Source organism: Lissotriton helveticus, chromosome 10 (genome assembly GCF_964261635.1).
Source record: "Lissotriton helveticus chromosome 10, aLisHel1.1, whole genome shotgun sequence".
NCBI classification, from domain to species: Eukaryota; Metazoa; Chordata; class Amphibia; order Caudata; family Salamandridae; genus Lissotriton; species Lissotriton helveticus.
In genome coordinates, this window is record NC_136071.1 from 82,359,492 (window position 1) to 82,382,425 (window position 22,934).

The 22,934-nt window shown below is 46.9% G+C and overlaps 1 protein-coding gene across 3 annotated transcripts in view; it reads left to right on the forward strand.

Moving 5' to 3' along the window:
• The first annotated feature begins 377 nt into the window (after positions 1–377).
• GGA2 (golgi associated, gamma adaptin ear containing, ARF binding protein 2) overlaps positions 378–22,934 on the forward strand; it is a 107,086-nt gene continuing 84,529 nt past the window's right edge. For 2 of the 3 annotated variants that reach the window (XM_078664788.1, XM_078664789.1), the window contains exons 1-4: positions 378–577; positions 17,011–17,095; positions 18,510–18,585; positions 19,855–19,953. In XM_078664788.1, the coding sequence (XP_078520914.1) occupies positions 478–577; positions 17,011–17,095; positions 18,510–18,585; positions 19,855–19,953 (360 nt within the window). In that variant the 5' untranslated portion in view covers positions 378–477. The remainder of the gene's footprint in view (positions 578–17,010; positions 17,096–18,509; positions 18,586–19,854; positions 19,954–22,934) is intronic. The other variant, XM_078664790.1, reaches the window with a different exon arrangement.

Below are 22,934 nucleotides of genomic sequence, written 5' to 3' on the forward strand. Positions count from 1 at the left end.
GGTAATGCTTGGCATATTGTGGGCATCCCCTTGCACAATCCTGCCCACCTCTGCTCTAATGCTGCCCCTGCCTGGTGGTAATTCATGACACACAGTGACAAAGCAGGGCATAATGATGCTGCCACGCTGGTATCAAGCAGCCCTTAGCTTAAATGGTGGCATAAGCTGTCATTGTGTGTGGCGCCGTGGTTAATGGTGCCAAGGCGCCATTGGAAATACTTCTGAAAACAATAAAGTTCAAACAGGCTCAGAGGAGAGAGGAAGCGAAACCAAAACCCGGGAGAGAGACAGGTGTGTGCCAATGCCCGACTTTTGGCGGGTGGGTCGGGCAAGGCAGAAGCTATAAATGCTGCTTGCTGTCGGAAGGAGCCAGCACTTTGTGGCTTTCCTCTCTCGTGTCGCCTCCTCTCGCTCTCTTCCTCCTCCTCTCCGCCCTCCCCCGACACCACCCCCTCTGCTCCTTCCCCCTCAGGTCCCATGACCTGTCTCCGGTCTCAGCAGGACGTCTGTGAGCTGCTCACCCCAGAGATGGCGGGGCCGGGGCCGCAGCAGGAGGACACGATAGGGCTCTGGCTGAGTGAGTATGGACCCTGGAGGGTGGGGGGGGGGCAAACGACAACACGTCCCTCTGTCTGTCCGCTGCAGGGACTGACAGACAACCCGGGGGGGCCGCTGTCTGCAGCTCGCGCTCCGCCGAACTTTAATGAGTGTTTGAAACTCTGAGTAAAGTTGGGAGCAGTCCAGTGTGGCACGTGGGCCCCGGGGGCGTCATCTGGCTTGGAAAGGGTTAACCTCCCTCGTGGCAACTTTAGGCTAAATTCCCTTGACTTGGCGGCAAAGACAGATAAGAGGAAGTACAATCTGAAGATTAGATCATGTGGCGGGCACGAGCAGCGTTCGCAGGGGGCGGTGGGGGCAGTGAGCTGACTCCGCCGATTGGAGAGACCGTGTCGACTCTGTCACTCTGCCCGTCGCGTGCCACCCTCCTGCCACCCAGCCCCTGCTCGGCTCCTGCACCCCCACCAGTCCCTCCCCCGCCACCTTTTACCCATCTCCGGCCAACACACTCATCCCTTGCCACCACTATTCCACCTCCTGCCATGGCCAGTCAGACTCCTCCTTTCACCATTTGCCTATCTCCTGCCACCTCGCCTCTGCTCATCTCCTGCCACCGCCAGTCCTCCTTTCACCATTTGCCCATCTCCTGCCACCCTTCACTCCTCTCCTGCCACCACCAGTCCTCCTTTCACCATTTGCCCATTTCCTGCCCCCTTCACTCCTCTCCTGCCACCACCAGTCATCCTTTCACCATTTGCCCATCTCCTGCCACCCTTCACTCCTCTCCTGCCACCACCAGTCATCCTTTCACCATTTGCCCATTTCCTGCCCCCTTCACTCCTCTCCTGCCACCACCAGTCATCCTTTCACCATTTGCCCATCTCCTGCCACCCTTCACTCCTCTCCTGCCACCACCAGTCATCCTTTCACCATTTGCCCCTCTCCTGCCGCCTCGCCTCTTCTCATCTCCTGGCACCTCCAGTCCTTCTGCTGCCAACCTTGACCCCTGTCATGCCACTATCAGTTCTCCTGCAGGGTCAGACAGGCCCGTCGGGCGATCGAGCCGTGCCCGATGAAGCGCTGGGACAGACCAGGGTGTGGGTCGGTTTTTTAGTACTTTGTGGGCCTGTTTAAGGCCAGGTGGGCCGGGTTTCACTGTTGTTTTCCCTGACGGATTTTACCATAACCACACCTATTGCACGCAGTAAACACACCAGCATGCAGTCTCTCTCCCATAGCTTGCAAAATACTTCCACAGCATCTCTCTGCTGGTTCAAAAGTGGCCTGATTTGCAACCGCGGGCCACTTTTCTAGCTATCTGGTCCTCTAATGGGGGCTGCTTTTATTTTAGCACCCTGGCCGATTTTGTGTCCCATTCCGACCCTGTCACCCTTTACCCATCCCGTGCCCCCACCGGTCCTCCTTTACAATTTTCCCATCTCTTGCCACCTCTCCTCTTCTCCATGGCACTACCATCCCTGCCAACCTTTGCCACTGCCATGCCACCATCAGTCCTGCTGTCACCCTTTGCCCATCTCCTGCCCTAACCAGCCCTTCCCTTGCCACCCTTTGTTGCCCATCTTATGCCACACCCATGCTCATTTTCAGCCATCCCCCGCTTCCATGTCGCCAATTTCCTACCCACCTTGTCTAATTCCCAGAATTCATCTGCTACCACCCTCGCCATCCTGTCTTATGCATAGCTGCTGCCACCTCTGCCCACCCTCTCTCATCACTCCACCCTTGTCCTGTACAGCCCTGCCCACCGCCCCTTACTCTCTGCCGGTGTCCAGACAGGCTGTGCCAAGCTGCTGCCCGGCCACCACAGCCCATTTCCTGCTAGAACGTCCTCTCCTGATACCCCTGTCCACCTCCGCCAACTCTGCCCGTGACATCTCACTGCTGCCCTTCATTTCACCCACTGTCATCTCCTGCCACTCGCTTCCAGTTTCTGGCAAATCTTTCTTTCTTATCACCACTTATCTGCCCATCTAAGGAGGATGTCTGGCATCTCTTGAAACTCTCTGCCAATCCCCTAACACCATTCCCATCGCTTCACTCCTGCCACTTTTTTTATTTTAATTTTATTTTATTTTTGTAAGTTTTTTATAGCGCTAGCTTAACCCATAGGTATCTGAGCGCTTTACATACACACAGTAAACAGCAGAAGGACATTACATGACATAGTAGGCCGGCAGTAAGGAAGTAAACTAAAGAAAAAAATACAGCATCTGCCCATCTAATGAGGACTCTACCACCCTGTGCCACTCTCTGTCTGGCTCCTACCAGCTTTGTCCATCTCCTTCCACATTTGCCCACCTCCTACTGCCCTTGCCTAGCTCCTTTGAGTCTTCCATGCCACTGACACCCCCAGGCCAATACCCTGCCTCTTGCCACCACTGCCCATTGCTCGAATTCCTTTCCCTTTCCTGCAGCCTTTGGCAGAATAACCTCTATATCGCCCCCCTTATTTTTTCGTTACAGCAAATGGAGGTCAACGTGTAAAATTATGCGGATGACCTCCAACTTGTTTTCAATCTGTCCTCTTCCATTGTTTCCATTTCAAACTTTCAGTCTATTATGATTTTTATCCAGGACTGGATGAGTTGCAACCACCTGAAGCTCAACCCGGATAAAACTGAGTTGGTGTTGACGGGTGGTTGCTCCAGTCCCTGGTCTTCTCTTTTCTGGCCCCCTTCCCTAGGCTCTCCCCCGGTCCCCTCTACCTCGGTTAAAACCCTAGGTATTAAACTTAACTCCCAGCTTACTCTCCACTCCCAGGTTAGTTCTGTGGTCTCTTCTTCCTTTTTGTCACTACGCACCATCCGCAAGGTATCTCGTTTTTTTTCTTTCGATGCCTTGAAATTGATCATCTTGGCGATGGTCATTTCCCGCCTGGATTACGGCAACGCCCTGTATGCAGGTATTCCTGCATACTGTCTAAAGCGCTTACAGCTGATCCAGAACCAGGCGGCACGGCTGGTGTTCAATCTCCCAAAATCTCACCACGTTACACCCCTTCTCAAATCCCTGCATTGGCTCCCTATCCGTGAACGCGTCCAGTTTAAGCTCGCTGCCATCACCTTTCAAGCTCGACTGGGCGCGGCTCCGGCCTTTATCACATCGGAGATCGTTCCCTATGTTCCTACTAGGGATCTACGATCATCCACACAATCCTTGTTATCAGTCTCCCGTTTTCGGAGGAAGAAATGGGGAGGATCAAAGTTCGCGACCCTTGCCCCAGTCATGTGGAATTCCCTGCCTCTAGAGCTTAGATCTCTGACTCATTACCCTCAATTCCGTAAAAAACTTAAAGCCCATCTATTCGCTCAATCTTTTAACTAGGTTGGCCTTTGTTCTGTTCCTTTTCTTTTTTAGTTATTTTCTGTCTTCCACCCTGGGGATTTGTTTGTTGCAGCGCCATGAAACCGCTGGTGAAAGTGCGCTTTTATAAATATTTTAAACTCAAACTCACACTCAAACTCAAGGAGTACATTAACAATCTAAACATCAGGCTTCGCTATTGAAATACTTCTTTTTGGATATTTGAATTTATAATAATCACCTCAAAGAAGCACGACTTTGAAACCCCCTTTTCCATACACTAATAATGAAAAAAAAATTCTCCAGAGGTCAGCTGCATGAGGGTGGTATCCTGGGTGGTCCATGTGACCTGTCCTTTGTGCATCTGTAAGTGCTGTCGAGTGTGACGTCATGGTGTTCGGTGTTTTCCGGTTTCTCTCGGTGGTTATTCACTCACTGTCAGATGAGTTCATTTGATCTTTGGGTCGGTCCTAATGGCATCTTTGTTCTTGGTGGGTCGTATTACAGGAACGTTGCAAGCATGTACAGGTTGCTCGAGGGCTCTCCATCCACCACCAAGCATTGGCAAAGGCAATATGCCTCCCCTTTTTCAGCTATTGGCAGTACTTTTTGCTGAAATACACAAAATATGCAAAGAAAGGTGTGATGACGCAGTCGCTCAGAGAGACCTGGTCATTCCTTAGGCGACGTTATGATTGATGCCATGCAGAATGATGCAAGGGAAGGGACTTTTTTGTGTGTATTTACTGATCGAAGATTGCAGATGCCATTTCCCTGGGTAAATAGAAAAAATACTTTCAGTTGCATAAAAGCAAGTGCTTAATTTGTGCCGGTGGTTGTCTGGGCTTGGAACTGACACTTATTTCTTTGTACCAGTACGTTTGTATGCCACTCCAGCACATGGTGGCGCTGTCACTCTAATTTAACCCCTTCGGCGCTGTTGACGGAACCGCTCCGTCATCAGCGTCGGTTGAGCTGTGCTGATGACGGAGCGGTTCCGTCACGGCCCGCCCAGCTCGATAGAACGCTCATGAGCGGCGCGAATTCCGCGCCTGCGCTGAAGGTTCTATTGAGCAGGGCGGGCCGTGACGGAACCGCTCCGTCACGAGCACAGCTCAACCGACGCTCGTGACGGAGCGGCTCCGTCACGAGCATGCGGCCGCCGCGCGGCCGCTCAAAACCGTTAGCACTGCGGCGGACTAGCCGCCGCAGTGAAGGTGTTAAACACATTAGACCAGCAACAGCTTTAGAAAATCAATATACCTTAATATATGTTAAAAAAGCAACACCAGAACGCCACGACTATTCTTTTAGCTTTGGGTGACCTGAAATAGACCAAACTGTCAATTTTGCATGAGTGTGATCGTTTGCACGTAGCGTCAGTATTGGTATTTCGCAGTGCTGCGAGGGCCAGCAGATGGTGCCAACCGTAGTAGGCTTCTGAGAAAAATCTTGGTCCCCTACAGCAGGGTTCTCCAAAGTCGATCCTGGAGGGCTGGATCCATGCCAGATTTGGACCATCAGTAATTTGGACCATCAGACTTGTGTGGGCACGGTCGTGGAGAACTCCAGACCACCCTACTATGACTAGGGTGGTTCGACCACCACAGCCTCACCACAGCCGCCCCTGGTGGTGGTGTAGAGGCAGTAATATGCTTGACGAGACTGCCGCGGTCATGCCAAGCATATTAACCCCTTCACAGCTGGGGGGATTCCCCCGCTGTGCTGGGGGGCGGGGGGGCACGTACAGCGCCCCCATGCTCATGACGAGGTCAGCTCGTCATGAGCCACAGCGCTCCGGTGCTCATGACGAGCTGAGCTCGTCATGACCGCGCCCGTTCCAATGGAACGTTCAGCACAGCAGGGGAATCAGCCCAGCGTGCGGGCGTTCCACAGAACGGGCGCGGTCATGACGAGCTCAGCTCGTCATGAGCACCGGAGCGCCGTCGCTCATGACGAGCTGAGCTCGTCATGAGCATCCAAGAGGTTAAAAGTTTCCTCTCCGCTATGATTTTCATGGCTGTTCCACCGCCATGGAAACCGTGGAAGAGAGGAAACAAAGGGGGGCCCTACATAGCCCCCTTGTACCCCTCGCCATGTGGATGCACACAGGGGGGCACAACATGTGTCCCCTGTGTGCATGCACACCTGTTCCTGCATGGCATCAACTTCACAGTCCATGGCGTGCAGGAACTGTTTTGGCGTTCCCATTGCAGTGCCCATTTTCAGGGCACTGTCGTGGGAACGTAAAAAAAAAAACCTGGCAGACAGGAGGAAATTCCTAATCTCGCGTGAGGCCTGACCACGGCTTTGGCGGGGCGTCAGCGAGGCGGACTCGGCACCGCAGAGCCAAAGTCGTAACCAGGCCCATAGTGTCTCTGCTTGTTTTTATGTGACCAAGGACCTGAATTTCCTGCATCCTCCAGGTACAACAGACAACCCTGCTTGTTATCCTGGGGAAGCAGTGTTGCTATGCACCTCATATCTTGAAACTCTCTGCCCATGATTTGAGTCAGCATAGTGCTGTCCTGTCCAGTCCATATTTCGTGAGTGTCCTGTCAGCACCTCTTCCAGGCAGAAATCCATTCAATGGAAATGATGCCCAGCTGCCCCTTAACCCAAGGGATGCAGGGTTGAAACCCAGATGGGTGCATCGGGCCCCTTCAGCTGCTTCTCACAACACTGATAGACTTGAACATTCCTCTTTGTTCACACACAGCCACACTTACAACATGAAGGGACATCTGGTTTCTGTGAAAGTTCTCCAAATCAATTATGGTGACCATTCCACAATTTGGTTAAGTTTTGGGATAGTTGTTGAAATATATGCCTGATTTGCCTTTTTTTTGGGAACCCGGTAGTATGGAAACAAGCATGCTTAAAGTTGTTTCCTCATTTCGAGTTAAAGCTAAATTATTGGTTAAATACTTTCTTGTCTCCTTCTCATGTAGTTGAGGTGGAGACCTTCCCATTCCTTTTTAGAGGAGGTACTATGATATTGTGCATCAGTTCAATATATATGTGATTGTGTACCAAAGTCAAGGCTTCATTACATCTGCCTAAAAGGGTGTCTGCCATCACAAGGAAGAGATAATATATTTAAAAAGATTGTAGAATTACCAGGTGTAGGTTGTGAGTAATGCAGAGAAAGAGCAGAAAGCACAGTTGAAGGCTACAGATAAATAACCCACACAAGGAACAATAGAGATAAAAAGCAAAGAACTGGGAGTGAATATCCTCTGTGTTAGACCAACATGACTTGACATATTTTTGGGGGTGTGTGGCGGGATCGATGGAAACACGAACTCGGGTGGTAAAGGTAAAGCAGGTTTTATTGTCTTTAACAAACGCTTGCGCCGCGGTGGGTTTCTGTAGTAGGGGAGAGGCGGTTCAGATACTCGACGTGCAGGTGAACTCCTCTCCTTCCAGTGATCACCTCCTGGTTTTCCTCCTTCCCGTGGACTTCTGGGGGCTGTAGGCACATCCGTGTTGTCAGCCGGTCTCGGGATGCATGTAACAAAAGAGAAACTGACTCAGCAAAGGGCTCTGGTTCACTGAGAACTTAGGGGAAAGGGTGTGGGGAGTTACACTCGTGCACACAGGTTCTGCGTTGTGTCGGTAGTGAAGTAGGGGAGGGTTCAGTGAAGGGATAATGGCGGCGGGTGCACTACGGAGGTTTAAAACCTCTTCTACCCGCCCAGCCCACGATACGGTCCCGTCCCTGGGTTAGCCACACTTCCCTTGAAGTGCGGCTGGGCGAAGCGCCTTGTCGTTGGCCTCCTGGCACTGCAACTGCTGGGCTCGCCTCCTCCGTCTCTCCTTCTTCCTCCTCGTTCTCGTCTCTGCTTTCTCTGCTCCGTACGTCTCCTTCCTCCCTCCACGACTCCTCGACTCCTCCGGGTGATGAACACACCTCCCTCTCCGAAGACTCGGCTTTTGGTTCCGGTGTCCCAGCTGACCAGGGGGCGTGGCCGGGATCAAACTCCGTCCAATTAAAGAAACAGCGCCCTCCCTCGTCCCGCGGGTTGGATGAGTCCCACTGCGTTGTCTTGTTCCAGACCTCGGGCTGCTGTAGGGATGACAAAGAGGGGAACAGACATCGAGGGGGTGTTGGAGAAGGGGTAAGCCACTCCGCCTCCTGGTCACAGGGTGTATACCTCAGGCTTTGAGAAATCAGTAGTGACCCAAGTTGGCTTCTATTGAGGGTGTAAACACTATTGTCCTCCTTGTATGAGGGTAGAGGGAGACATGAGGAGTTTGTTCTCCTGTATACATATCTTATTGGTCTTTGGTTTTGAATAATGTGTTTTTAAAACTACTCCTGCATAGCTCAAAATACAATTCTTAAATTCTGCAGGGGCAATACCTTAAAAAAAAGGCAGGAGACAGCCCAGTTAAATTCTACTTAAGTATATTGTTAGATGCTAATAAGAAACATATTTGCCAAATATATATATTACACACACTGAAAGATTGGGTGCAATCTGTTGAGTTAATCCCATGGGTTCAGTTAGGACTACTCTACTGTGGCAAATTCCTTTGACAATTCATTTATGATTGAAAAATTTAAATTTATACATGTGGGAAATTATATATGCCCTTTATAGATATTTCAAATGCTTTCGATTTAGTCAATAGATATATTTTGTGTAAAACTGTACAAACTGGAAATCCCAGATCACAAGCTTGTTGTGTTAAGCGAGTTGCATAAAGATAACTGGGCGCAAATGTTAAATGAGGAATCCAAAATGGTACTCTAAAAAGATGTGGGTGAACAATGGTCTCGAGCAAGGCTCCCCTTAGTACACCGCCTGCTTTATTTACATGTTTCTACCCTCCAGAGTATGTTGCCGAAACCCATTCTTTTCCCCCTTTATTAACTGCTTCAGAAATTGATATCTTAATGTATGCTGACAGCATTTTTTTACTCGATTTAATTCCTGCAGGTCTGCAGCGTAAATTAAACTCTCTTGAAATATATGTACAGTTGAAATAAATGAAAAATCCAATTGTTTTTTACTTTCATCTTGTCACGGAAAGTACATACTTCATATAGGACTGGCTTAATATTGGTCCATTGGAAAAGGTCTGTGTGCCTTATTTGCTTGTAGTGGAAAACGAAGATTGGTCATTTGAAGACCATGTATAAGTAACAAATTCACCACCTTTTGCTATTTGGGTTGAATATCAATCTACTAGAGAATATTAAAACAGTGTAACAGACTTGTAAACAGGTTAAAGAAAGCCTTTTTAGGAGTTCGAACTTGACTGTGCATTGGCGGTACATAGAATGTATTAGTTTTAGGGATTACCAAAAAGCCTATATATAAGTGTCTACTTCAAATGTTTTCATCAATTTTTCATCTACTGAAAAGTTCTGTTTGAGCTGCAACTTCGATAGAATAGAAAAAAGACCTAGCCTCTAAATTAGCACTTAACATCTTCCTACAGTTGGGCTTGATTAAGTTCTGTTTAACGTTTGAACACATAATTGCCATTTCACCCAAATCAGAGTCAATTAAAAATAGTGAAACATTGATGGATGAGCAGGGCTTCTTTGTTGATTTTATGCTCCACCAAGATTGTAAGCAATTGCACCTCACATGTGTAAGTCTGTACATTTAGGTAAATCCCAATTTTACTTTATCTGTAAGTCTGTACATTTAGGTAAATCCCAATTTTACTTTATCTGTAAGTCTGTACATTTAGGTAAATCCCAATTTTACTTTATCTGTAAGTCTGTACATTTAGGTAAATCCCAATTTTATTTAGAGCCAGCTCTCAAACCGGAAGTGAGATTTTTTTTAAATTCAAAACTAGGTGGTTTACCTTTGGTATGAGAGAGAGGGGCATGCAAAGGCATTGAAGACGAAAATAGGCTTCACTCTCCATATGAAATCGGGGTACAAAATCTTAACCGTGTACTTTATGGCCCTGATTCTGATTCCGAGTTAGTCGGAATTGAGGTGCTATTTATTGTAGCTGATTAATAAAGATACCCTAGGGTACATTATTTATTGGGCGTTATAAATTGCACCTATTGAAAGTTTTTGGGGAATAATATGTGGATTTGTTGTTCTTAGAGTCATTGCGAGAGCAGCTTACGTCCAAGAGAACAAAATAACTGCTTTCTGGCCCGTTTTATTGGCTATCAAGGGGGGACAGGCAGAGTTTCTATTGAACGAAATTGAATTTTCAAAAGTAGTGAGAAGGCAGGAAGGCAGACAGGACCAACCCCCTTGTACTACTATCAAAAGCAAGAGTAACCTTTGAGAGAATACATATTTACAATTTACATTGTTGTCTCCTGTATAACCGAGTGGACTCAGTATGTTTTCTTTTTGTGCATCATACCATCAGATGCCCCAGATGTATGGTTTTAAGGACCACATGTGCCCCTCAAGCGGCTAGGGCCCTTTTAAGAATTTGTATTCAGACAGATTTTCAAGTTCAAGTTCAAGTTCAAGTTCAAGAATTTATATAGCGCACTACTCACCCAGAGGGTCTCAAGGCGCTTGGGGATGGGGTTCATTATTGATCGAATAGCCAGGTTTTAAGTTCTTTTCTGAAGGAGATGTGGTTCTGTGTAAGGCGGAGGTGGGTGGGGAGTGAGTTCCAAGTTTTGGCTGCCAAGTAGGAGAAGGATCTACCTCCCATGGTGGATCTTTGGATGCGCGGAATTGCTGCGAGGCCTTGATCGGAGGATCTTAATTGGCGGGTGGGTGTGTAGAAGGATAGTCGAGTTTTGAGACATTCGGGCCCTAGTTTGTAGAGGGCCTTGTGTGCGTGGGTGAGGAGACGGAATGTTATTCTCTTGTTGACGGGGAGCCAGTGGAGGTCTTTCAGGTGGCCGGTAATGTGATTTTGGCGAGGGATGTCCAAAATGAGTCTCGCTGATGCGTTTTGGATACGTTGGAGTTTTTTCAGTAATTTGGCTGTAATTCCGGCGTAGAGGGTGTTTCCGTAGTCCAGTCGACTCGTGACTAGTGCGTGGGTGACAGTTTTTCTTGTCTCGGAGGGGATCCAACGGAAGATTTTTTTGAGCATACGAAGTACGTTGAAGCAGGAGGATGAGACGGCGTTGACTTGTCTGGTCATCGAGAGTGAGGAATCTAGGATGAAGCCCAGGTTGCGTGCGTGATCTGTGGGTGTGGGTGCTGTGCCCAGAGCCGAAGGCCACCATGAGTCGTCCCAGGCAGAGGGGGATGATCCTAGGATGAGCACCTCCGTTTTGTCTGAGTTAAGTTTTAGGCGGCTGGTTTTCATCCATATGGCAACTTCTTTCATACCTTCGTGAAGATTGGTTTTGGCGGAGTTAGGGTCTTTGGTGAGGGAAAGGATCAGCTGGGTGTCGTCAGCGTAGGAGATGATGTTAAGGTTGTGTTGACGCGCGATGGATGCGAGTGGACTCATGTAAACGTTGAAGAGGGTGGGACTGAGTGATGATCCTTGTGGTACACCGCAAATGACTTCGGTAGCCTCTGATTTGAATGGGGGAAGTCGTACTCTCTGGGTTCTTCCGACGAGGAAGGAGGCGATCCAGTCCAACGCTTTTCCTTGTATTCCGATATTGTTGAGGCGTTGTATGAGGGTGCTATGACATACTGTGTCGAAGGCGGCGGAGAGGTCGAGTAGAATGAGGGCCACTGTTTCTCCGTTGTCCAGTAGAGTTCGGATGTCGTCTGTGGCTGCGATGAGGGCGGTTTCGGTGCTGTGTTTTGCTCGAAAGCCGTTCTGTGAGGGATCAAGGGAGTTGTTGGCTTCAAGGAAGGCGGCGAGTTGGCTATTGACGACTTTCTCGATGACTTTTGCCGGGAAAGGGAGGAGGGATATTGGGCGGTAGTTTTTGAGTTCAGAGGGGTCTGCTGTGGGTTTCTTCAGGAGGGCTCTGACTTCGGCATGTTTCCAGCTTTCTGGGAAGGAAGGTAGCAGAGTTGAAGGAACAGTTGATAACATCACGGAGGTGGGGTGCGATGATGGAGTCTGCTTTGTTGAAGATGTGGTGGGGACATGGGTCGGTTGGCGAGCCAGAGAGGATGGAATTCATAAGGCGGATGGTGTCTTCGGTGGTGATTGGGTTCCAGGCGTTGAGATCGTTGGAGGCCGGTATAGGTTCTGGGGGGGGTGGGTAGGATTGTTTGTTGGTATTGTTTTCGAAGCTGTTATGTATATCGGCAATTTTGTTGTAGAAGAAGGAGGATAACGAATCGCAGAGGTCTTGGGAGGGGGTGATGTCATTTGAGGCTGCGGTGGGGTTGGTAAATTCTTTGACGATATTGAATAGTTCCTTGCTGTTATGGGCATTGTTGTCGAGTCGGTTCTTGAAGGCTGATTTCTTGGTGGATCGAATCAGCTGGTGGTGTTTGCGGGTGGCTGCCTTGAAGGTGGTCATGTTGTCGGTGGTTGGGTTTTTTCTCCATGTTTTTTCGAGAGTACGGCAAAGTTTCTTGGATTTTTTAAGGTCATTGTTGAACCAGGGGGCCTTTTTGCTGTCTTGTTTGGTGTGATGGTTTTTCAAGGGTGCTAATTCGTCAGCGCTGAGAGTGATCCATTGTTTGAATTTGATGGCAGCTTGGTTAGGGTCAGATGAGAGGGCGGGTGGGTTTTGGTTGAGCGATGTGAGGAGTTGGTCGGTGGTGATTTTCTTCCATTTTCTTCTGGGAATAGGTTGTGGGGGGTTGTGGGTCGAGGTGGATTTGTAGCTGAAGTGAACACAACTGTGGTCCGTCCAATGGAGAGCTGTGGTGCGATCGAAGGAGATGTGTTTGTTGGAAGTGAAGATTGGGTCTAGCGTATGTCCGGCTATGTGGGTGGGGGTGTCAACAAGTTGTTTGAGTCCGAGATTGGCTAGGTTATCCAGTAGGGTGGTGGTGTTGCTGTCGTTATTCTTTTCCAGGTGGAAGTTGAGGTCTCCTAGTAGGAAGTAGTTCTCGGAGGCGAGGGCATGTGGACTGATGAAGTCAGTGATGTCCTCGCTGAATTGTTTACGTGTTCCTGGAGGCCTGTAGATGAGGGTGCCTCTGAGTGTGGTTCTGGGGTCAGTGTGGACCTGGAAGTGGAGGTGTTCGGCGGTGGAAAGGTTAGCGTCGGAGCTGGTCGAGATTTTGATGGTGTTTTTATGGACGATGGCGATGCCTCCTCCTGTTTGGACGGGGCGGTCTTTATGGATGATCTTGTAATTGTCCGGAATGGCTATGGTGATGTCGGGTGTTGATGATGCATTCATCCATGTTTCAGTGAGGAAGGCGACGTCTGGTGATATAACGTCAAGTAGATCCCAGAGTTCGGTGGCGTGTCTGTGGACCGAGCGGGTGTTCAGCAGGATGCACTTCAGGTGGTTAGGGTCGGACTTGTGTTTGGGGTTAGTGGTTGTGGTAAGGGTCTTGACGCTGGCGAATTTGCAGGAGTGGCATGCGAAGGGCCCATGAGTACGTCCTGGGGCAGCTTCGAAGCATTGGGGAGTACATCCGGGGTTAAGGGCTAGGAGGGTGGCTGCATCATACTTGATGCGGCCAGAGTGCGGTTTGCGGGGGCCAGGTTGTCTGGCGCTGGGCGCGGTCCAGGCGAGGATGGGCGTAGACGAGCTTACCTTTCGCGCATGGGGCGCGACCGCTGCGCGTGAACGCTGTGCGTAGGGGCATCTGTCATAAATGGAGAGTGGAGGGGGGCGGAGCGTGGGAGGGTCAGCTGGGAGGCGGGATCGGTGAGGAGACAATGGGCCACACGTAAACACAACAAAATGGCAGTAAGGTAGCGTGATCGGAGCAGGGGCACCGTCGGAGTGAGAGCGGAGCAATATTAACACACAAATCAGCAGTAAACACTTTTCCTGTACTTAACAAACGACGCAATGCAGGGCCAACGTGCAGGACTCAATGAATAAATGGAAAAGCGAAACGATACCAGGCGCTATGTTAAATCGAAGCGCTCTAAGTTGTAGGCGATGTAAGGGGTATCCAGGAGCTCGGTCAGGCAGGCGGAGTGGTCAGCAAGCGGAGAAAAGCGTCTCTGGTCAGGTAGTGAGCTGGGGGAGCGACCGCTATGGAGCAGGTCCAGACGGTCACAGAGGGAAGGAGGACGGGGCTCAATTACAATACTAGTGTGTGGGAGGGTCAGCTGGGAGGCGGCATCGGGGAGGAGACAATGGGCTCCATTTTCAAGGAGCTCAATATTCCAGGACTGTGACCTCTGACCGAGGAAGTAGCTTCGAGTCCAGGTATATGAAGGGCATGTGGGATGAGTGTTGTATAAACTATAAACTATCACTTTTCCATGCCCTGTCCTACCATCCCTAGACATCCTCAATCACAGAGGTTTAATCAGAGTCAGAAGAGCACGATGGGCATTGTGCGAAACCCATTTACAGAAAGCAGAACAACCTCTGTCATGTCTTATCTGTACCTATCAACAGGTGCCTCAGAATGGCATCCCTTTGAACTCTTGAATGGGCATCCAATCTGTGCCCACCTTTCGTTGGAAAGCCAAGGTTGGGGACAAAATCTGAGATTCCCTACTTATTATGTGGTGGACTATGTGATGGGCTTCGGAAGAAAGGTGCCCCAGTCAATGCAAACCAGTGACCTAAAGAAGAAGTTGTTTGATCAGAAGATAATACTTAAAACTCACCAGGTGAGGCAGGAGATTCTGATTTGAAGCTTTGAAGGCAAAATGATGTGATGTGTATATTATCTTAAACACATCAGGGATTACAGCTACTGAGTTTCCATTGCAGCCTCCAGGAAGCTCCCCAGGGTCTTGCTTGTAGCATCTCTGGAGGGCAGAGGTGGCATCTTTGCTAATATCAAACAATGACCAGGTCTAGGAGGAGTGTGAACCCTACATGGAGCAGAAGAAGATGGCCCAGTGAACCTCATCTCCGAGCGAGACTTCAAGAGGACGACGAGTGCAGGGTGAGCGATGATCCTCTTTGAGTCAAATGTACTCAAGAGCCAATGAGCCTCTACTGAGTTCATTGTGAAAACCCTAAGGTTTTTATAGAGGTCCACACCCGCTCAGTGGCATGCGTCATCATTGAACCCCTCACCCAGTGAGTGAGTGAAAGTGGGAGCCCTATCGTTGACCTGCGCGTGGTCGATAATTATCTGCTACCTCTGCTAATCTCAAGTAAGCAGTCAACTCTTGGACACTGGCAGAGGGTCAGGGTTACACCTCTATTTCTGTCTGGCAGCTCGTGCACTGTGCTCATAGTTTAGGAACTAACCTGCTTACAACCCATATTACATTATGACTTCTTCAGAGGCCTTTAACTTTAAGATGGCGACTGTTCTTGTTATTCCTTTAACCTTCCAACATTTTATGATAATGCTGTTGGCAGCCTCTTAAACGCTGTTGCAGCCCATAAGGGCAACTCAGAACGAATTAGTAGCTAATATGCTGCAAAATCTCATCTTTGACCACCTTGACTACTGTTGGTACATTTGCTTTGGCACTCAAGTCCTAAAACAATAGCTTTTCTGATTTTAGAAGGTTCAGAGTTGGCTAGTGACCTCTCCCCATTCTTCTCTTCAGCAACCAGGAGCTATGGTTGAGAGGTTAAGAATTCTGTGTACATTTCAGGTAGCCTGTGCCTTCCTTTTGGCGCCATTAACATTTTCACGTCATTCCTCAATTGTATGCCCAACACTCAAATGTAGAAAACCATTAATCTTCTGTATTGGAATGTCTCTGGTGATCACTGTATGGCAGGGTGTGCCAGGCTGCCACACTCTGTCCCCATCAGTCCCCTGAACGGAAACACATAGGACTTTTCTGTATTTACTAACCGCCCAAAACCAAACCAAATGGTTCATTGACCTCTATCATTAGCTGTAAATTCAACCTGGGGGTTGGTAACACAGAGATATAGATATTGGCCATATAATACGCTTTTTTTTTGGGGGGGTGAGATACGTCTGATGCAGAAAATTGAATTGTATACGTTTAAACCTGGCATTACACAACACTCTCATGACGCAACCCCATATTTTAACCTTACCTCTTTCTAATTTCATATTGCTTTGCCTTTCACATGCAGGAGACCCCTTAATTGTAACCTGTCATCGCCTATACAAGGCCGCCACTATCCCCGGGCCAAGTCCATGCATCGAAACTATCTGCAGGACCTTATGCACTGTGGGTTCACTTAGGGCTTGTTATTTGCAGCCGAGATGAGAACCACACTACTACATGCTAACAACTGGCTAGCGTGTATCTTAAAATCTTCCCTAGCAGTTTGGAAAGTATACATTTTGTTAGCCACTTACAAATCCGCCTTCAGCCGCATACCAGCCCTAACCATTCATGTCTGTCTGGTGTATCAGCTTATGGAAACCAGGAAGACATGACTTTGGGATTTCTAGCGAATGCACCGTGTGTGTTCAGGTACCTTCAGACAGCCTTTGCAGCAGTTCTTTGCTGTCTGGACTAACATTGGGAGCTTACTGCTCCCTACATCCATACATGTCCTATGGCAGACCACAATGACTACGAAAAGCACCCAGCCCAGGACATAGGTAGTGGATTATCCAGTGCCCACTTTTATTGTTGGTGGTCCTATGTGACGTGCCATTATGCCTGCCCATTTATTGCTGTCCTCTGGCGTCCAAGGTGCAGTATTGTCGGATGGGCATCCCACCCCGTCCCTCTGATTGGTTAGGTGCACCAGAATGCCCCACAAAGATTGCTATCCAACAACTAAACATGGGTTTTGTGCCAATCCTTCTTATTCTCAGGCCAGTCCTAGACCATGTCCCAATCCCTAGCAGGAACATTTCTTGTGGCGCTAGTATGAACGGTTGAGGCACCAGTCTCCTAAAATACCTTTTCTGGTAATCTTTATGGCACAACTGACTCACTCTTCCAAAACATTCAGATCCAGGCCGACTAACCAATCTAAGGCCTCATCTAACCCCCATCGCACTAGCAGCCAGGTTGCAACATTGTTAGCGCTACCTTAGGGGACCAATGGGAGGAAGCAAAGAGTGGGCCCTGTCTCATCTTTGTGCTGTACCTTGCCCCTGCATTCAACTCTCCTACATGTTCTATTTGCTGCTTGAGGAAAATGGCAATTATAGACCTGCGAGTACTTGGGGTATAATGCTTTTGTAACAATATTTTTGTTACTTTCAGATAAAGCCACTGATCCAGAGAACCCGGAAGAAAACTGGGAGAGTATCCAGCGACTCTGCGACCTAGTCAATGCTGATCCAGAAGGGTGAGCTAAAATCAAGAGCGAACTTTCATATTCACAAGTCGATTAGTGAAAAAAACAATCCCCATGCTCGCTAAAGTGGGGTTTGCAACATAGTGGCGGTATGGGCATTGTGTTGCTAGCAGTCACTGAGACTGATGCTGCTGGGTAAGGGGTGTAGTAGGATGTATGACGTTACAACGCAGGCTATTACAACGCCTGCCTTTACAACGCGGTTTTTACATCGCATACAATTACAACGCATAGCGCTTTTGGGTGCTGGATAGTAAATAGTTTAATTTACTATTCCAACTCCAGTCCCCGTGGACACTAGGGAAGGTGTTGGATAGTAAATTAAACGTATTCCCTATCCTAGAGCGCCCCCCAGCGCAATGCGTTGTAATGGTTTGCATTGTAATGACCGCGTTGTAATGGTAGTGCGTTGTGAAAGTTTCGTTGTAAGTGATGTTTACCGGTGTAGTACGTACTACTTGAACATCAGTCCCTTAAACAATGACAACTAGTGTTTACAAAAAAGCAATTCGAGCCAGTGATTTAATTTAATCAATCACCTTGTACAAGGCAGATTCAGCTCAAAGGCTGAAAGTGCAAGAAAGTCTGAGTTATTGCACACTTGTTCCCTGAGGTCTGTGACACCAGATATGTGCACCATGAGATCCGGTGTATCACACACGATCATGCACACAAAAGTTGAGGTATTGGACATGCAATTGCCATGAGCTTCCAATAGACTTGTTCTATGAATTATCATACATGTGTACCATGACACCCGAGTTATTGCACACATGTGCCGTGAGGTCTGAGTTATAAGTCATGAGGGCTACAAGATATGAGGTATCAGACTCCTATTGCCAGAGCGCTTAGAAATCAGACATGTGCCGTGAGGTCTAAGACACTGGGTACAAGTCCCATGGGATATGAGCAATAAGAAACATATTCAATGTTCTGCTGTACCCTGTGCCACAATGAATGAAGAACTAGATACATAATTACGTAAGGATGGCGTTATTACAGGTGGACGCCACAAGGTCTGAGTTTCCAAACATATTTGTGTTAGAAGATCTGAGGTATTGCGTACCTGTGAGTTGCTAGGACTGAAGTATCGACATTTGTGTGCCACTGCGTTGATAAATCAGACACTTGTCACCAGGTTCAGGTACAAATATTCAAGTTGAGGTATCTCAAGTGTTTTTCTTGCATTCTGTTTACATTTGTATTACATAGTTTTTATTTAATTTATGTTTGCTAGTTTCTAATTTGCTCAAATGATCACGTCTACTAATGCCATTTGTGGGTATTGTGCAAGAATATCTTATGTCATCGGACACATTTATTGTGGAGTGCTAACTCATAGTGCGAATAAGGGTTTGCGATCCTAGAAGCAGGTGACAATATCAACTCTCTACCTTTACCACAGCCCGCTGATTGCTACCAGAGTCCTGGCACATAAGATCCAGTCACCACAAGAACCAGAAGCGCTCAAGGCCTTGACGGTAAGATCCTCTCCTTGTTGGTTTCAGAACTGGTGCCCCAGCCTCACCTTTACCCATCTATAATCTCACATTTAAACATTGAATGGAAGCATCCCTCTTTCATCCACCCGCTGACATCAACTTAGGCATCATCACTCTATGACCAAGCCTCTTATCCATCCACGTGGTGGCATCACCCCCATAGGGGATGACATCAACACCTGGTCTATATATTTGGTGGCACAACTTTCCGAACCATCCATTTGTTGCCATCATCATATACCCTCTCCATGATGTGTCACCATGTGTCTCCTACTGGGAATGCCATCCTCATAGCAGTTGTATTAGGTAGGGCTTTGCACCTTAATACAAGTGTTATTTGCATTACTTTTATCCAACTTTCATACACGAAAACGTTTTGCTAAGTAAATAAATAAATGCTTTGCAAGGGGTTGCGTCACTTTTGGTGACTTTGCAGTGTTGATAAATCTACCCCTTTATGTTTAGTGTTTATTTTTATTTTTGCATATGATATTTTATTTGATACTTGTCATTTAATGTTATTTTTTTTATTTTTGTATGACTTATTTAGCCATAAAAATGTAAAATAAAGACTGTTGAACAATTATCCACAGATACTGTGAATTATTTTTGGCCATCAACTTTCATAGTTTTCAGTTTCATGTTAATGTTACCTTTCTCTTCCTCTGGTCATGAGATAAATACGTCCAATTGATTTTATTAATGTTTAAATGAATTAAAAACAGGTATGGAGCATGTTGTATCTTGCTTCTTGGCGTTAACAATATCCTTTTTTTAGGGCACCAAGTAACTGGTAACTAGACCCAGGAACTCAAGGGACCTCTTCAGTTTTCACAAACACCAGTGTTCAAATTTGTACTTCAACCATCTTCTCAAAAATTCCTTTGTGATTAACCTCTCTAGAGACAATTTTTTTCACAACGTAGCCTGGACTCACAGAGAAAGTATAATGTGGGCTTCTAACACCCGGCAACTTTTTAACTGTACTGTTGAAGTTGATGACATGCTTCGTACACTCTATAGCTGCAAGAAGGTCCATCCATTCTAGGAGCGAACTCACATATGATGGGTTTGCTTTCTATTTACATTCCGGAGGTGCTCGTGGTAGGATCTAAAGATCCTTCGCTTTCCACGAATGCGAGTGCTTGTCTTCCTCTACTTTCACCTCCCATGTTTGCATGCAGCATATATAACCAGTTGAATTCCTTTTGCTGCAGACAACCTAACATGAACTTTTCCCCCTCATAGGTGCTGGAGACTTGCATCAATAATTGTGGGACCTCTTTCCATCAAGAGATTGGGAAATTCAGATTCCTAAATGAATTGATCAAAGTTTTATCACCAAAGGTAAGTTTTGTAGATTTGGGACAATGGATTTGAAAGTAGTTGAGGGGATAAGGGAGACAACAGAGCAGCAGTAAAAATACGTCTTGTTGGGTGAGACCTCAGATTGAAGTGGTTCTTTAGGAATAGTACTGGGGCCCGGAAACATGAAATGTCCAGTCTATCGGCATCAACGGTATGTTAGGCTGGAGGGTTGTGACTGAGAGTTTACGTGTATAACGAGGCATGAGTATGATAAGATGTTTGGATTTGGTTTGTTGAAAAGTGAGGAACTGATTGGAGATTGGTGCATTGTTTAACTGGGCAGAGGGTGAGAAGTGTGGGGGAGAGAGACATAGAGGTGAGGGGTTGGGGATCAGGAGAAAGGTTGTGAATTGGGATTTGAGGATTGACGATCATGAGCTACGGGAGAGTATGGATATGGGGGTTCCCATCGGAACCATGGAGTAGGATGAGTAGATTGGTTGTTTTGCCTCGGTGAGGTTTCAGACTCATGGTTAGACATGCTCGGATGGCATTTGAGGTGCACTTACAGTTGTCCAGAACATTGAGGGGAAACTGGAGATCCAAGTATTTCAGATCGGGACGATGGCTAGAGGTTTCATCATGAGTAAGAATGTGGGCATCTGGTTGGCAAAACTATCCAGCAAGTTTCCCGTCCATCGCTTTTCACCTGCTATGGCACTCAGAGAGAAATCAACAATATGCAAGTCAGGCTCAGCCAGATGGACTTGAACGTGCTCCAAGTGCGATGGGTTTGTCTAGACATGCGGCTCGTGCTTGGTTTGCCGCACGGCTCAAGCTGTACTTCGTTAATGAGGCCTAACTTGTCTGAGGTTGCTTTTGTTTCCAATTTGGAGAGACATGGCGGCTAATTCGGGCTGGACGATTTCTACTGGAGTAGAACCGAAATGAATTTGCATATGGCAGCTCTATGTCTTAAGTGGTACATTGAGTGAAAAATTATGAACTAGACTGCAGCCTGAGCAGTTGCCAGACTTTTGCAAGCATTCCACCCATCACCATTGTGCATCCTTCTGTGAGATGCCCTAAGTGTGCTGTATATGCCCACACGGGGTCTCCTACTCACTGTAATGTAGAGATCAAGCTACATCTGCCTCAAATTATCAAACTATCGTGAAACTGGTCTGTGTATCATGTGTTTCCGCTCAGAGGGGTCTTGACTTGGCAGTGTAGACTGACATTTTCCTTTCGCAGCAGGACCAAGCCTGATACATGGCTGTACTCTGCCTGAAGTGGCATAGTGGGTGAAAAGCGATGAAGTGGAATGCGGACCAAATGATTGTCAGGGACTGAGACTTTTCGAAACATTGCACCCATCACCTTTGTGTTTTCTACAGATTACCAGAGGAACCGTGTGAGGAAAACAAATGCAAGACTCGGAACTAGTACCAAAGATGACTCTAAATATCCCTTTATAGTAGACAATTAGAACAGCATGTTTCAACCTCTGCCCCTATTGAGGCCCCAGTTAGTACTATTCTGATTTAAAATCCATCTGTTTGCTTCAATGTTAAGAGTTCTCTCCAGATCACCACTGCACCCACTGTTTTTAACTTCGTTTATGACAATCAGACATCATCACCTGTTTGTAAGAAAGGTGAATTTGAGCTCTCTTGCATGCTGTGTGTCCCATTGTTTTTGCTCGTGTTTGTTGCTGTACATAACTTCTGGTGGTCAGGCGTGGAAGTAGGGGTACAGCAGAGCAGTCCCCTGCTGACTGGGTTCTACCTCGAACGACCTTTTGAGCCTGCCACTCTTGCAGAAGAGACACACCGATTTAGGAAGAATAGCAATGCTAACTCATGCTATCAGAAATGCTGACTCACCGTGTCAGCACTGCTAATTCATCCCCTTACCAGAGCTGGCTCAAGAAGATATCAGCTCTGTTCACTCACCGGATTAAAACTGCTTACTCACTGATTCAGCACTGCTGACTCACTCCGTTAGCAGTGCCGATTCACCATATCAGCCCTGCTGACTCACAGTTTCTGCACTCATGACTCATCCTGTTAGCAGTACTGAATCCCCGTATCACAATGCAGACTCATCCTACTATGAGTACTGAGTACCAGCAGTTCATTTTTGTATTTAAAGATTATACCTTGTTACACCATTCTTGGAAAAAGAACATAACAGAAGGCCCATACTGCAAAATCGAGCTGCATTTTCTACTTTATTAATGCAGCCTTATAACACTTCATTTTAGTCCTTTGTTTTTCTTTTGTTTCTGGTGATCCAGAACTGAGCTAATGATTGTGGCATTTCTAATCAGTCTGGACACCAGGATAGTTAGTCTGTTGTTGGCTATGTAACATTACCAAAGAGCCACTCCTCAGAAGTGGTCGCAGCACTCAAGAGAATTACAGAAATAGTACACAAGAAATACTGTAATTAATACACACATTACTAATAAACACACAAATAAATACAATGATAAACACATCAACAAGTAAAACATAAATTAACAAAGATATAATTCATATAGACAGAAATGCATAAAAAGACGGACATTAATATTCAGATAAATACATGCTTTCATGAATAAACACCTATATGCAAAGTAGACAAATAATCACAAATTAAAAAAAGGGTAATTAAATATTAATAAACAAAGTTACACGTTAACAAATAATATTCACATATGTACATAAACACATAAGTAAATGAACTTCCCACCTCCACTAAATTCCTTCTGTCCAACTTCAGGATCCGATCAGCGCCAGGAAACTTACGGTGACAGTGCGCTCAAGAAATGCCTCATAACATAACATAACATAACATAACAAATAATAAACACATTTACACAAAAATGCATTAATAAATAAACAACAAATATAAATATGAATCAATAAATAAATGAATATAAAGGTTGATAATTAAAACGTTTGAGGCTAATTTTCATCTCCAAGAGTCTTCTGAGCTCACGTAGACTTTAGAGATGGCCTCTGTTTATATACTCA